Source organism: Oreochromis niloticus, linkage group LG7 (assembly GCF_001858045.2).
Source record: "Oreochromis niloticus isolate F11D_XX linkage group LG7, O_niloticus_UMD_NMBU, whole genome shotgun sequence".
NCBI classification, from domain to species: Eukaryota; Metazoa; Chordata; class Actinopteri; order Cichliformes; family Cichlidae; genus Oreochromis; species Oreochromis niloticus.
In genome coordinates this window covers 40,358,343-40,375,040 of record NC_031972.2, presented here as the reverse complement: position 1 = coordinate 40,375,040, position 16,698 = coordinate 40,358,343, and the positions used below count along the sequence as shown (strand labels likewise).

General features: G+C 39.4%; 1 protein-coding gene across 5 annotated transcripts in view; it reads left to right on the top strand.

Moving 5' to 3' along the window:
- Positions 1-16,441, top strand: part of grm8b (glutamate receptor, metabotropic 8b) — a 109,179-nt gene extending 92,738 nt beyond the window's left edge. For all 5 annotated transcript variants that reach the window (XM_019361186.2, XM_005454211.4, XM_003449222.5 and 2 more), the window contains exons 8-11: positions 7,529-7,668; positions 7,932-8,867; positions 14,683-14,929; positions 15,736-16,441. In XM_019361186.2, coding sequence (XP_019216731.1) covers positions 7,529-7,668; positions 7,932-8,867; positions 14,683-14,929; positions 15,736-15,785 — 1,373 coding nt within the window. In that variant the 3' untranslated portion in view covers positions 15,786-16,441. The remainder of the gene's footprint in view (positions 1-7,528; positions 7,669-7,931; positions 8,868-14,682; positions 14,930-15,735) is intronic.
- The last annotated feature ends 257 nt before the right edge of the window (positions 16,442-16,698 follow it).

Sequence of the window (16,698 nt, the reverse complement as noted above, 5' to 3'; positions counted from 1 at the left end):
AGGCCTGCGCTCATTTAAATTGTTTGTTGGTTTGTGTTTGTGTTTGTTTTTTAACAAAGACCTAAATTTATCAAATAATTTGCTGATTATCTAGGGGCAGCATTCATCCTTGTAGGGTATTTGCACCAAATTATGATTAGAGTGACACAATGATGTAGCGTTGAGGCAAAATCAATACTTGAACCCATATAAAATGCTGTGGTAGGACCTTAAGAGAGCTGTGCATAAACAAACCTTGGTGAACTAAAGCAACACTGTAAAGAAGAGAGTGCCAAAATGTATCTGAACAATGTGAGCAACTGACAAAGAGAGATATGAAATTGAAACAAAATATATTTACTTCAATTGCTTCAGTTCACAAGCTATTGAACCATGGCTGTTTATTTATATTTGTTTAAAATTTTTATTTGCTGATAATTGTTCTGATAAGTGTTCTGATATTACAACACTGAATCCGAATAAGATCGCTCAATAAATTTCTATATGGATTTAAACAAAAATATTTTCTCTCTTTTTGGTATCTCTTCCTTACCCTACATCCGCCTCTAAATTAAATTTTAAGACAGAAGCTGATCTCTTATGCAAAATTTACATAGCACCTATCTTCTTAATGCTCTTTTCCCTTCTTGGTAGCCCCCGCCTGGAAGACGAGGGTTTTAAGTTGAATAATTTTCCTATCTGCCTTTTCTGCAAAGCTGAGACGCAAATCTGAAACAGCGAGAGGAGGAACCATAGCAGATCCTGTGGCTGATGTGCTAAGCCAGGGGTCCCCAATCTCAGTCCACGAGGGCCGGTGTCCCTGCAGGTTTTAGATCTCACCCTGGGTCAACACACCTGAATCACATGATTAGTTCATTACCAGGCTTCTGGAGAACTTCAAGACATGTTGAGAAGGTAATTTATCCATTCAAATCAGCTGTGATGGATCAAGGACACATCTAAAACCTGCAGGGACACCGGCCCTCGTGGACTGAGATTGGGGACCCCTGTGCTAAGCTCACTGGGACTCATTTTTTCTGTACTGGGTCTGATGAATGTGCAAGGCTGCTGTTATTTCCACAGCAGAAGCAAAGAAATTAAACATAAATAAACAGTCGTGAATTTCACCCTTAGGGCCAAAACAGTGAATCTGAGCTCAGTGAAGGCTGAACTGAAGGCTGCATGTCATTTTTAAATGCTAAACAGTTCATTACGATGTTCAGTAAATTAGGGCAAATAAGGACAGAAGCAGAAACAGGTTAATGGTAGGAACATAAATCAATCATCTTTTAGATTAAAACCCAGAGAAAAAATTTAGCAGTGGAGAAATTCAGGACAATAAAGCATATTCAGGAAATAATGCATTTATGTGTACATCTACATATCTTTTTGAGCACCAGTTTTGGTGTTTCCCTTTTAAGGACATTTATCATAAAACCTTTGCTTATGTTTTGCAATTCATCACTTTGAACATCAAGTATTATTATGTTAAAGTTATTTTAGGGTAACACTTTATAATGCGATCCATGACGAAGGGCATAGTTAGCCTGTAATTCACGTAATTTCAAGGCACTTTATTTGAAATTTCAGGTATTTTACAGGAAAAGAGATACACGCCTTAAGTAATTTTAAGTGCTGTCTAAGTAATTTTAACAACATTTTAAATTCATGGTAATTACTAGAAAAACAAATATTTTTCCATCTTACATCATAGGTACCCTGTACTTTTTGGGGTGGAGGCTGTATTATGGGGTGACTTAATCTTTCTTAAATCTAAGTATTTTACAGGGAAGAAGACACAAATTGTACTGCAAGTAATTTTAAGCGTGGCATACATTATTTTAAGTACAGCCTAAGAAGTTTTAAGTATGACCTAAGTAATTTTACATACACCTTAAGTTATTTTAAGTACTATGTCATTTCATGGTAAAGTAATTTATGTCCATTAGGTGAACAGAGGTTCTCTTAAAGCGAAAAACTGTTTTTCTTCAAACGGAAAGTGATATTTAAATTGCTTACTGTCTTTCTATCTTATGTTTTTCAATCAAACAACATATCCATGTGTGTGCTAGGACCTACAAAAAAGTACTGTGAAATATCTAATTGAGTGATAAAAATAATGACAAAAAATCCATCCACTTGTTTAGCTGACTTATTGTCAGCTGTCTGGACACAGCAGGGTCTAATCTGCTGATAATAAGTAACTGCGACAATACTACTACATATTACATATTTGGCTGGTCTCTAGCCATGTACATAAAGTCTGATTAGCCAGAACAGTGGTGTCCATCATGGCCACTGTATTCAAAACAGCAGGACAACATGGTGGCTTCAACTCATGCTTTATTTATCCAGGTGAAAAGTCTCATTGCGATTTAAATCTCATTTCCAAGAGAGACCTGGCCAATAGTAGACCTGGCCAACTGGACCACCTTGGGCACCTCTCATACAGCCAGCAAAATAGGGGCTAACCAGTGGTCCCATTTCCTCATGGGTGGACTGGTTCTTAAACAGTGCTTTTCTACTCTGAGTACTCAAAGCTCTTTATACCATATAGCCCTATAATATACTAATACCTCATTCACCTATTCACACCCACAAGCACTTTTGTCTCTTCTTTTTCTACCTAAATGCTTTCTGTCTAACAATCACATACATTCATAAGAGCAACTTCCGGAACTTATCTTGCCGAAGGATATTTGGCTTGCAGATCAAACCACCAACCTTCCAGTTTGTAGATGACCTGACCTACATCCTGAGCTACAGCCACCTCATGATTCGTAATGAACTTACAAATCATGGATTTTAATGTCTTAGTAAGATGATCAGTCTGAGGGTGATAGATGCTGGTCCGAACAGATTTAACACCCAGAAATTCATATGGCTCTTTTAATGTGCGACACATGAACAAGGTGCCCTGGTCAGTTAGTATCTCTTTCAGGACTTGGAGAGATGACCTGAAACAGCACCTGTGCTACACCTTTTGCAGTGATGCAGCACTGAGGTGCCAATGCACAATGGACATTTACTAAAGGTTGAGTGCAAAGGCGCAATGGCTGCTGGCCCACCAGCTGACATTCTGGGCAGGATGTGCACTATCAGCGAGCCTCTCCCTGGATGCCCACCCATAAAATGTTGCCGTTATTTCCTCCAGAGTATTTCCAGCCATAGGGTTTTTATGAGCCACCTGGAATATTAGTTCCCATCAGCTTTTAACAACTGCCCCCAACATCCCCGTGCACACAAAGAATCTCCACACGCTATACCTCCAAAAATTTCTCGGGTTCAACATTGCATGTCCCTCCCAGACCGGGGGAACATGCTGGGATGCTGAAGATGTAAAACACCTGCCCCACCTCTATCAGTGAGCACTCCCTGCAGAGATATCCCAGACACCCCCACCTCCAGCACTCCTGCCCCAGCATCTGTGTGACTCCCCATGAACTGCGCGAAGGGCCTGTAGCCACCAGCACCTGAGGAGGGGAAACAGATAAAAATGAGTTAGTAAGGCTCCGTGGCAGTCTGTGACACCGGAGGTGGACTGAGGAGCCTTTTCCGGCCAGCACTGGTTCATTTCCACTGGCAACTGTACCTACCTGCTGAGCTGTTTCAAGACAATAAGCTCCAACAGCCACCTTTCCTCCTCCCCAGGGCCTGGCTGCATCCGCCTGGCTGCTGCATCCCTGACCCTCTGAGCATTGGCGACGGGGTGATCCTTTGCCTCGATCGAGCACCCCTTGAACTGGTGCCGGTGATCTTCTGAGGTTGTGCCCCAGACTATCGAGAACACGCCTTCTCCATGGCTTGACGGTGATCGAGGAGGGGACTCAGAAAACTTCAGAAAACTTGTAGATGTCATTTCAGACAGGTTTACATGGGTAATATCAGTTTAACTAAACCTGTTAAACATAAACCAGTCAGTTCAGTGATGAAGCAAATATTTCCAACTTTTATCTGGTTAAGGTACTGTTCTGTTTCATCTAATTAAAATTTGTTAAATCTTTAAATCTAAATTAAATCTTTTTGCATCTTTAAGCTGTTGGTCAAGCCCCAAATTGGCAATCCTAAGTGTTGAACTGAATAAGTTAACTGTGAATTAATCTGCAGCCTCTGAAAACATCAACTCAGCTTAGCTTTGCAGCATCAATTATGCACCACCAATTAATCCTGGCTCACCAGTATATGGCCCATGTGTGCTTTGTGCCTCATTGAGTTTCTTGTTATTGCAGTATAGACACACACAAACACTCATGTCACACATGTCTGAGGCTTTCAGGTATGATTTTGTTAGCAGTATACTCAGCTGAACTGACATGAATCAAATTTGATCTCCCTCTATGTTTTTCTTCATGCTTCACATCTCTTAACATATTGGAGAGTGGTTAGTCATAATTCCATGTATGCAGTGCTGCCTATCCATGCTACAATCCAGGACAAAGTGGTGTTTTGTGGCCAGGCAGAAGCCAGAGGGCTAATTGCCAATTCAGCCGTCTGCTCATCGTGCTTATTTTTAGAGGAGCGTCAGAAGGCTAATCGGAAAACTTGTCCTAATGTTAGCGCTCAGTGCAATGTAGCCATCTGTATGAGGCCTTTGTACCAATGTTCTGTTTGAACACGCTTAGCTAAACAAAGTAGAGCAGTGGGTGAGGGAGAAAGAGGGAGAGGTCAGGGAGATTCCCTCAGATTTACTTGGAAATTGGATGCTTGTTAAAAATCAGTAAGACCTTTCTGATGTTTTAAAGCAGTGTGACTGACCCTGTGGAGCAGCTATCAGATTGGATTGGGGAGGGATGAGGAGATGTTTTAAGTGAGTGAACTGATGAATATGTGACAAGTGCATTTCCTGCTGTGATTTCACAAAAAAGTGCAAAGCAAGGCATAAGGAGGAAACAAATAATTCAGCTGTTTTAGTGGACTTTTAATCTCAACAACAGACGTTGTTGAGACAGACATCAGCTTCTCTTCAGTTTTAATAAGCTAAAATACAATGCGTTATACTCTGCTTTGCTCATGACATCTGAAAAGACTAACAGGAAAAAACAGGTTAAGCTGATCAGTGATTAGTGGTCATCCTGCTTTACCACCTGAGCCATGGGCATCCCTGAAGTGGATGTGGTTCAGGATGTCGCGTGAAGGTAGCAGAACAAATGTGAAAGCTGCAGACGAGTACACATTAGAGTCAGAGCAAGGATGTAGAAATACGAGCAGAGTGAATATGTAGGTTCAGAGTCATTATCACGCAGATGAATGGACGACCTGGCAAGCTTCAGCTGTAGCGGTTCCATAAAATCCAGAGACCTTGCTGCACTGTGCTTCCTGGCAGCGTACTAAAAAATGTGGTCCTGTTGGATCCAGGTTGAACAGGAGAGTTAATAAAATATCAGGTCTGTTGCTGTCTGACCTCTTTAATGAACATTTATGGTCAAATTCTCCAGAGATGAATTTATTAAAAAACAATCTTGTTACATGTGTCAATGCCCATCAACACTTTGGTGTTGATATGATGGACTGATTTCTATTGAATGTATAATAGAGCTGATACATCAACAATTTTGAACTTTCCGCCATTACAGGTATACCTGATTCAAAGTAATAGCTAAATGCTGAGATCTAAAACCTTAGTTAGTTGTCACTTGATAAAAACTTACCAAAACTCATATAAAACCAATCTGGACCCAACATTCTAGTATTAAAACGGTCTTATTTGATTTGTAACCAATAGAACAAGTTGTTTTTGTTTGTTCACAGAATGTTTATTTGTTGTGTGTTTCTTCTTATTGTGTTAAATGACATAGATTCAGCATGTGTCCCCAGTGAGTTATTGTGATTATCATGTTTTGAAGTGATGTGAAGTCAGGATGTTAATTCTGTATCAATGCAGAGTCTGTGAAGTGAAGTGAAGTGAAGTGGGGTAGGAGATAGGAGGTGGTGGAGGGGAGTTTGTACATCTTGAGGCAAGCTGTGCTGATTCATCTCCATAGTGATGTGTTTTGGACTACTTTTATTCATGCTGAAGAAAGAAATCAGGGCAGCATCGAATCAAACTGCCACCCACTCACTTTATTATGAATGTGAATTCTTTTGTTGTTGATGTTCTGCAAATTAGCTTCTATCTTCTGCCCATCCTTATTCCACATCTAAACTAATGTGCCTCGAGTCCCCGGTATTATTTACCCCACAGCAAGTAATCCAGCTCAACTGTATGCTAACACCACAATACAGTAAATATAGCAGCTGAAAGAAAAATAGAATGAATCCATTTAGGAGTTTAGCAAGATTAACCAAGACTCTGAATGCTCTTCCTTATGTATAAACACTGGCATCTAGCATTTGGGTTTACAAATTGTGCTTTAATATGCCAGTCAAAACAGTTTTTTTTCTTTATACTTTTATATTCATATTACAAACAACTATGAATGGCAACAACTCAGCTATGAATTGGCCTGCAAAATAACAGAATAGGGTCAGTGGATGCTGAGGTACAATCTCCAAAGTCAGTCGCTATAAACCTCCAAACTTCACGTAGCCTTCAGATTAGCTCCAAAACAGTGTATAAAGAGGTTCATGGAAAAGGTTTTCATGGCCCAGCAGCTGCATCCAAACCTTACATGACCAAGCACAATGCAAAGTGGTGCAGTGTTGTAAAGCACAATGCCATTAGACTCTAAACCACTGGGGACTTACTCTTGAGAGTGACAAATCACGCTTCTTTGTCTGGAAATCCGGTGGACTATGTACAATGTAAGTCTGAGTTTGATGGTCCCCCGGAGAACATCATTTGTCTGAAGGACTGACGGCAGCTCTGCAGATCTGCAGCTGTATGTCTTAGACACTCAGGTGAAGAGAGGTGCTGAGCCGTCAACTAATTACCACCTGGTGGTGAGTTGGATTAGGTGGTCAGGCAAGATGCTGGACAGACCCGGTGTACCCAAACGTATAGTGAGGGCGTGCTGGGAATGTCTGGCAGAGGGGACTGCTCTTTGTTTTGATTCTGTTCATAGTTTTTATGGATAGAATATCTAGGCATAGCCAAATGGTATAGTCCTCTCAAGATTGCATTTTTTCTTTTTGTTGATGATGTTGTTCTGTTGGCTTCATCAGACGGTGACCTCCAGTGATTTGCACTCAAGAATTAGATTAATTACATTTGATTAAACAAAATCTTTTGACATAAAAATAGGCTACTAAGATTTTAGTTTAATTTTTGCTAATAATTAGTGGTATTCGAATTCCTGTTACAATAGATTACTTTGTGAGCATCAGCAAATCATCAATCAGGACATCTGGAGAACATTAAACTCCAAATTCCTTAAAACATGCATATAAGTTATAAAATAAATATACAGTTTTAATTTTAAACTTGAGTATTTTCTAGCACTTTTTTATCAATACCCCTTTTTTAAATTTAATCTGACATCTCTCTCTTTCCACATTTACCTCTCCTTCCACATATTAGGATAACTCGTTATCTTGTGTTTCTTCTTCTTTTCCATCAATTTCTGAAAACAGATTGTTCTGCTCTTTTTTGTTGCTTTGTTGCTTTGTTCAGGAAGTGCAGGGACTCCGGTCATCTTTAATGAGAATGGGGATGCTCCCGGACGCTATGACATCTTCCAATATCAGATCAACAACAGGTCGGTGGCAGAGTACAAGGTCATCGGGCACTGGACCAATCAGTTGCATCTAAATGTAAGGGCCGCTAACTTGCAAGGGGTATAAAACATGAAAATAACAAATATGCTCCCCAGTCAAGCGAAAAGAAACAGTTTTGTGTTTCTCAATTTGATTCTTCACACTGTGGCAGTGTGAAGAATCAGTATTTTATTTGATTTTGCTCTGTTTAGCTCTATCTAAAACCTGTTGCTGTGTGCAATTCTATAATATATTTCAACTTTGATTTAGACCCAACTATGATGGTACAGAGTGCTTAGTTTCCTATTCCTTCTCTTTAGATGGAGGCCTTACAGTGGGCAACTGGGGACTTGTCCCTTCCGGCTTCAGTATGCAGCCTGCCCTGCCGCACTGGTGAGAGGAAGAAAGTAGTAAAGGGTGTGCCGTGTTGCTGGCATTGTGAGCGCTGCGAGGGATACCACTTCCAGGCCAGTGAGTTCACCTGCGAGCTCTGTTCCTACGAGAAGAGACCCAACCAAAACCGTACTGGCTGCCAACCAATCCCCATCATCAAGCTTGAGTGGCACTCACCCTGGGCAGTGGTGCCTGTCTTCATCTCTGTCCTAGGCATTATCGCTACAACCTTCATCATCGTCACCTTTATTCGCTACAATGACACACCCATCGTGCGTGCCTCAGGTCGGGAAGTGAGCTATGTCCTGCTGACAGGTATTTTCCTGTGTTATATCATCACCTTCCCCATGATTGCTGCTCCTGATATTGTCGTCTGCTCCTTCCGCCGCATTTTCCTGGGCCTTGGAATGTGCTTCAGTTATGCCGCGCTGCTCACCAAGACTAACCGTATCCACCGCATCTTCGAACAGGGAAAGAAGGCAGTGACAGCACCACGCTTCATCTCGCCAGCCTCGCAGCTAGTTATTACTTTCTCACTCATCTCAGTTCAGCTTCTGGGTGTCCTCCTGTGGTTTGCCGCTGACCCACCACATACCTTTGTGGACTACGGGGAGCAGCGCACACAGGATCCTGAGAATGCACGGGGTGTCCTGAAGTGTGACATTTCTGACCTATCACTTATCTGCTCCTTGGGATATAGCATTCTCTTGATGGTCACATGCACTGTTTATGCTATCAAGACCCGAAGTGTGCCAGAGACCTTCAATGAAGCCAAACCCATTGGATTTACAATGTACACCACCTGTATTATCTGGCTTGCCTTCATCCCTATCTTCTTTGGCACAGCACAGTCAGCAGAGCGGGTGGGTGCACATCAGCATAATTCACCTTCATATTTATGTAATATTTACCCATCTAACAGCGTTTCCAAATAGAAACTAAACAAATCAGCAACATCTAAATATCCTCTCACACATACTGTGTGTAGGCAAATGACAAATGACACAAGACAAGTTCATAGAAAATCATAATATATCTTAGCTTAGATAAAAACTTGTTAGTTCATCCACTGAATGTAACAAGCTCTTTTTCCACCTGCCTTTATTTCAACTTAAAAACAAAATGACAGAATACCAGGTAAGTGTGACTTCTGTGTTCTGTGCCTGAGATGATCATAAGGATATCTCCAATCCACCATAAAAAAAACACAGTTTGAAACAGAGAGCTTAGAGCTTTTGCTGTTGGTTTACAGGATCTGCTTGCATATCTACTGACCTCATCATCTGAAATTATAGGCCATTTTACCATGAGTCACCTTTTATTTAATTATATTTTGGTTGAAAAATGGGAAATATAGTGAGATATGCCCAGTTTTGGCTAATAGTTCTTTGTTGGTGCAAGAATGCTATTTTATGTCTTTCAAGATAAATTCGTTATCTTTGTTATTTTCTTAGATTCACCAGGCTGTAACTAAAGATAGAATTAAAATGTTTTCTAATTTTTCTGCTATGTGTAAATACAATACTTGTTCACTGTCCTTTCATGCTTTAATGATTCATTGAAGCATGGAAAGACAGTGAGTTAAGTGGCCTAACAAAAAGGCATACCTCTGGACTGGATTTAAAATGAGTGAAAAAGGAGCCAATGTCCAAAGAAAAACTAAGAAAAAAAACCTATAACACACAGAGCTCAATAAAGAGAACCAAAACCATGAATAACACTAAAACAAAGAATATCAGTTAATCAAGAAACACAAAACACTGGGTCCCAGACCCCGTAATGTGGCATTATGTCTCAGTGGGATTACTGTAATGTGCTATATAAACCAAGGAAAAAAGAATATTCCCATTTAACGTTATTTACGATTTGCTGCCTTTTTGGAGCTAAAAGAGGCTACTCAAACACATGAGATATCAGTGGAAAGCCCAAGATGTCCTCTATTTAATACATCAGGACTTAGTAAGATACCTCAAATAAGTCACAAGATATTGACCAAAGACAAATGTCCATACAGAGGACATGAATAGGCAGGGCCTCAGGAGGTTATGTTGGAGTTAGACAGTTTTCCCTCTCACATCTCCAGTTGGTTCAAAATGCCGCTTTTGACTGCAGGGTGTAGAGAAGTGAACCTTAAGCCTATTATGGCCACACTCCATTGGCTGCCTGTGCACTTTAGAATCCCTCCTCAAGTTCTTTTGTTTTTAAATCCTTAAATTATTTAAATCCTTAAATAGTTTTGCCCTGTGGTACCTCTCTGAGCTGCTTTACTCATACACATACACACATACATGTCCAAGGTCAAGTAATCTGACCAGCTGCTCATACGTGCACAAAAAGCAGAGGTTTGGAGGGTATTTTCTTTTGTTGACCCCAGATTATAGAATAAATTGTCTTTGCACATTAGACAATCACCTACATTGTCCATTTTGAAACTAATCTTAAAACTCTCTGGCTTTTCAACCCAGCATGAGACATTGATCTTACTTGTTTCGATTTTGTTTTGTTGTTTTATAGTTGCTTGTTTTTGTTTTTATTATAGTTTTTTTTAATTGGTGTTAATTTCTACTTTTTGCTAAAGTGCTTTTTTTTTTGCCTGTCCTGTCCGGCACTGTAGCAATCAGAGTTATTGTCTGAAGGCCAAAGAAAATGCCCAAAGTGCTTTAAAAATGAAGTTGGTATGGCATGTATGGTATAGTACATTACAATGCTACCCAGGTAGCTGGAGTCAGGACTGTCTGTATGTGACCGGCCTTCAGCTTCAAAGCAATGTGCGACAAGCAAATTACTTCCAGTGTGGAAATAGCTTAGGAATGTATCTGTAGTTTGCCATTGGAGTGGCAGATCATGTGAACTAGCATGATTTCACAGATACTCCAAAATCCAAAGTAATAGCAGTGGTGAATGGACTGGTTCTTATGTAGAGTTTTTCTACTCTGGTTTGAAAACTCAAAGACCCTTATGTAACATGCCTCATTCTCCCATTCACACATCTTCCAATGAACATATTGGAGAACAACAGGGTTGAGTATCATATCTAAGAATACTTTGGCATGCAGCCTGGAGCAGTCAACAACTAACCTTCCTATTAGTAGATGACCTGCAAACAGTAAGGTCTTTAGGATGTTAACTATGTAGCTTACTGCTAACTTCTAAATCTGCTCAACTTGTAAGACCTCTTTTGTCCAAATGCTACAATTGATCTTATCAACAACAAGAAATACTACACTCATCACTTTTTTTGGAGTTTTTAAAGAATTTGAGACCTTTCTACCGTTCAGCACCTCAAGTTCAGTTTGATTTGAAAAACTCATTGAGCATTTGATCCTGAAAATTGGCTATTTCTGTTATATAGGATAACCTATAGGATAACCTATATCCTTTTTGCACAAATCTGAAGTTTGGTAGACTAAGACTATATTTGAGGGTATAGTTGTCATACCATTTCACGTTAAAATGTTCCTTTAAAAACCAGTGTGTAACTATGAGTACGCTGCTGGCTTACCTTTCTTCTCTATGTTTCCTAACACTTATTATTAGACTACTGTGACCTTCAAACACTGGTTTTATAGTAACAGTTTATATCTAAGAAGCCACATAAATTACTTAAGAACTTGTTTTTCCCTATACTTTAATTGTGTCGTGCATTTTCATAACGATTCCTTAATGCATCACTGGAATCCCTGCCACCTACTTGTTTTGGGCTTTTAAATACGGAACTCACCATCTGTCGCCAATGTTCCTTCCTCCCCTTTACTTCCTCTCTTTCCTGGTGGCTGAGCAGAGCACCACTGAGGAATCCAGCTGTCAATTTAACAGTCGGTTAAAAGGGCCATTAACCTGGCTGTGCTTCCTTGAGGCGGTTGTCATGGTAATGAAGTTGGTGTCAAAACAGTCCGTAACAGCAGGTGGCGTTCTGTTTTGGGAGCATGAGCGAAGGTGTGCTGTGACAGATGTTGCAAGGCAGGTATGAGCTTTTTGGTGCCTGGTTGAGCTCCCCACGTGTGTGTGTGTGTGTGTGTGTGTGTGTGTGTGTGTGTGTGTGTGTGTGCATGTGTGGTGTGTGTGTGCGCACGTGTGCGTGTGTGTGTGTGTGTGTGTGTTGTGCGTGGGCTTGAGTCAGGTTGAAAACTGTTCTCTCTCTCTTTCACTCTCTTAACTGAGTAGACAATTTCCTTGCTGCATCAGGCAGTTGGTTTTCATCCCAAAACAGACTGCAGCACAACTGTCAGCTGACAGAGAAGACAAACACTTTAAAACTTCCTGTTTCAGTTGAGACCACAAAGATGCTCTCCATTTAAACCCGATGCTAAATGATGCTAAGTTTCATTTTGGTTCAGTTAAAGCAGTTGGAGAATATTTGCTGCAGTGATATCCACCTGATCTGTGACTTCATTGTTTCACTTGCACTGGTTTTCCTGCTCAGCTATCCCTATTTTATTCATGCAACAGCTCATGTCTCTGCTGCATAAAATCCACCTGAATGTACAGAAGTTACTGTTTTTCTCAATAGCTGACTCAAAATTAGTACTCTCTGGTGCAAAATAATTCATTGTTTGGTTTTTGTATATTTTCTGTACATTTTGTACATTTTCACAATAAAACCAGATAGGTTTTTGTTTCTTTCACCCCTTCTGGCCAAAGTTTTAGAAGCACAAGTCTTGTTTAAGTTAGTATTGTGTATGTTTAACTTTGCATGCTACTTACTTCACTCATAATTTTCATTTTCAGCTCCATGTTTTTATTGTCGCTAGTAGAGAAGCTTCTTAGCAGTTCAAAATAATTTTTATTTATCTTATGTATTTCAACCAGTTTATCCACTCTCAGGTTGTTTGTTGCTGGGTGGAATTGGTTGCAAAAAGGATGCTACATCAAAAAACGTACTATTGACTTGGTCACTGTCACTTGTTGTTTGCAAGGAGATGACAACATGTCTGCAACTACTCAACGACTAATTATTAAGCAGTTGTGAAACTGAAGAATTCCCATTCAAAGTAAAATGTATGCCTTATCACTTAAACCAATAAGGCTTTTAGTTTGAAGCTGAACAGCCTCTGGTTTCTTCCAGTTAGTGTTTAGTTAGAGAAAAGTTGACTGCTTCAGTGCAGCTAATGCCAGAACACAGGTCAATGCAGCAACCTAGTGAGCAACCAAGTAAACACAAAGAGTGCCCTTGTTCCAACTGATTTCACAGAGCAACAGCCAGCACCCTCTAACATCTTCACCTCATTTTTCAACTAGTCAAGGATTACACACGTCTCCCTGGCAGCCATCTCTATGCCTGTGTGACTGAGGTCTTATATTAAAGATATCACCTTTCACTGACATCATACAGTTCAACAAGTAGAAAAACTATTTACACCACTCTGAAGCGTGAGTTTCTTCATCGTCATTCAGCAATACTTCTACATACACTGACATCATCATTGGACGCTTTGGCTATTTTTTGCATATGAGCATGAAACATACATTATGTGAAAAAGAACATTTTCACAGGAGTCAATGCAGTCCTGAGAATAACTAAGTACTGTCGAGAGAAGTGGGCAAGAGAGAGATTGAAGTCCCCCTGACTTTCCCCTGTCATCACATCTGAGAGGTGGTGAAAGGTTTCAACATCCAGCCTTATCTGTTAAAATGATCAGAGTGCTAAAATAGTGCTATTCCTTATTTGCTAGTAGTAAATCCCCTTTATTCTCAATCAAAGACAAATCAAAATAAAAATGTGAAAAAGATAAGAAATGTTGCCAATCCATTGTTATACATGATTTTGAAAAAAAGAAATGGTAGTCTAATGGTTACACGGAATCACAATTCATATGTAATTTTGCTAATAGTTAAATATTGTTTAATACTGATCAGAATAGAATCAGGTATGTTAAAATCATGTTTAAGTTTAACCCATATAATAAATAAGAAAATATGGTCTATGAAATTATTCTAATAACAGGCCGCACTGTGAGGCTGTATAGAAAAGGCCTTGGGAAAAATATCTATTATAACAGCCAGAACAATTAGCTCTTCTAAAAAAACTTATTCCTGGGGTGTCTTTTATTCTTCAAATGGTCCTTGAGGGGATGGTAGCGCAATTAACACCTTTTCCTCCTATCCTGACTCTACAGCCAAAACTGTGAGGATCAGAAGAATTTGATTTGTCAGTGAACAGAGAGAAACAGGGGACAATAATGACAGTTACTACAGTAACTACTTACTTACTCATAATACATAATACAAACACTTTAATCTAGTGTTGAATTAGATTAATTTGTCCTGGATGTTACTTTTTGCGTGCCTTCTTGGCTTCTCATTGGTTTGTGCAATACAGCCAATAAATAACAAAAAATCAGATCAAATTCTTTCTGTATTTAACACATGACATTAATCTCTGAATTGAATGGTTATGAGCTGGATGAGCTACTAGATCACTGAAATTAAACATCCATTTTTAATATAAACTTTGTTTAAACGTAGCTACTTTAGTGAAATGAATTGCAAAAGAGAAAACTTCATTTTATATGACTGTATGCTAAATCCTTGGAATTATTATAGGTCACTAAAAGCACCAGATGTTTCATAGTTTCTTTGCACCGTAGTTTAGCTTTATTAGGAGGTCGATGTCTTGGTCATTTTACTGCCTCTTTGAATCTTATTCTCAACCAGTCATTCCTTCTGTCTTATCCACAGATGTACATCCAGACGGCCACACTGACAGTGTCTCTGAGCCTCAGTGCTTCTGTCTCTCTGGGCATGCTCTATATGCCAAAGGTGTACATCATCATCTTCCACCCCGAGCGGAACGTCCCCAAACGTAAACGCAGCTTCAAGGCCATTGTCACCGCTGCCACTATGACCAGCAAGTTGTCACACCTGGCAGCTGAGCGGCCCAACGGCGAAGTGAAGACTGAGCTTTGCGAGGGTATGGAAGCTAGTGGTGAGTGCGACCAGGAGATGTTGGATAGCTGGCATTAAAAGATCAGGAAGAGACGGGGAACAAGATGATCTAGTTAAAGCTAAACATTATCCTTTAAATTATGGTAAAAGTATTATTGTTAGAATCAGATGGAAAGGACAGATGTGCAAGAAAATATATATTTTGTTAATGAGGTGATGTCAGAGGCAGAATGAGTTTCTTTCTTCTCTTCAGTAATAAGCATTTAACATGAAGTGGCTGGAGTTTATTTAGACGTCACCTGAGACTGGATTTGAAGTCAAAACTGCTTATAGCTCAGAGTTACACTTCAAAGCTACTTCTTAGTCCATCAGCAGAAATTCATGAGACGTCAGATTGTTTACTCATTCGAGATGTACTGACTGAATTGCTCTTCTTTATTTAACAAGCAGGAGCTTCCACATCACTTTTAATTTCTCTGCCTTATAGAAGGCTGATGTTCTTACACATAAAAGAGGTTGTCTTTTATCCTGCAGAAGTAATAAACATTCAATTTGCAGTTTTTCCAAGAGAAATAAGAATTAAGGTGGTATACCGAATATAATAATCAGTCATTTTTTTGCTTGTTTCAGCCACAACTCATGGTCTCCTTCAGCAGAATCCAAGAATTATGTTAGAATTATTGTAATCATAATCTTACCATATAGGTATATACAGCGGAACTGTGGCTAAACAAGACTGATGTAACCATAAGAGACAAAAAAATACCAATAGAGAAGAGTGAGAGTTGTCTGTTGCTGTTCTAATATCTCAACTCATAAACCTGCTGTTTTCTATCCTTTTGTTAGTGCCACCTCCAAAAACGACCTATGTGAGCTACACCAACCATGCCATGTGAAGATATAACAACTTTGGCACAAAGACCTTTTGGGACATTTAATATGCACATTTTTTGTCAGATTTTGAGGAAAGGACACCACCACAGGCTATGACAGAAACGAGGTACTCTGAACAATTTCAAGATCAGAGGAAATCTGTGGAGGTTTTTTGTTTGTTTGGTTTTTTCTGTTTTCAGACAGCAGGGAACAGACCTCAGCGGAGCAAAAAACCTATGATAATCAGAAGTAAAATCCATCCGAAAACCATTAAGGAAACGAGAAGATGGTAACTGGAGACTCAAGCAAAATTTTTGTTTAAATAAATTTTTAAAAAATCTTCTGAAAAACATTGTGGGGACCAACTGTGTTTGTTGCTAATTGTATGTTGACAACAAAAACAACTTAAAAGTGGTTGTGAAAATTCTGATTTTGTCTGATGTTGTGTGTCCATTGACGTGCATTTTGAGATGATGCTGTCACTGTTTTTGACTAACTGGTTGGCAGGTTTTGGTTGTGATATGTTTAAATGCCATGGTTTAACTAACGCATGCACTTTTTATACAAAGCCTCTATTTATAATAAAAGAATGTTTCTCAAGTCGTAGCCATTGTTTGTTCTATTTGAAGGGGGAAGTCTGAAAAAGACATTGTTTGAAAAAGACAGAAATGAACAAAATTAAAACTCTTTCTTTCATAATGGCTGTGGCAACTTTTTGATTTCCCATTTATTTCAAACTGCCGTTGTCATCGCAGTGACAAAAAGTTTATGTTATGGAAACACTGCTAGGCTAAGTGCAAGGCTTCAGGGATGCATTTTCTTAATGTTCTTGATAGAGAAGCCGGGTTGATTTCTTATGTCAAAATGCAACCTGGTGTTAGGGAAATGCTAGTGAATAAAATAAGTGTATATTAAGGTGGTTGTAGATTCAAAAGT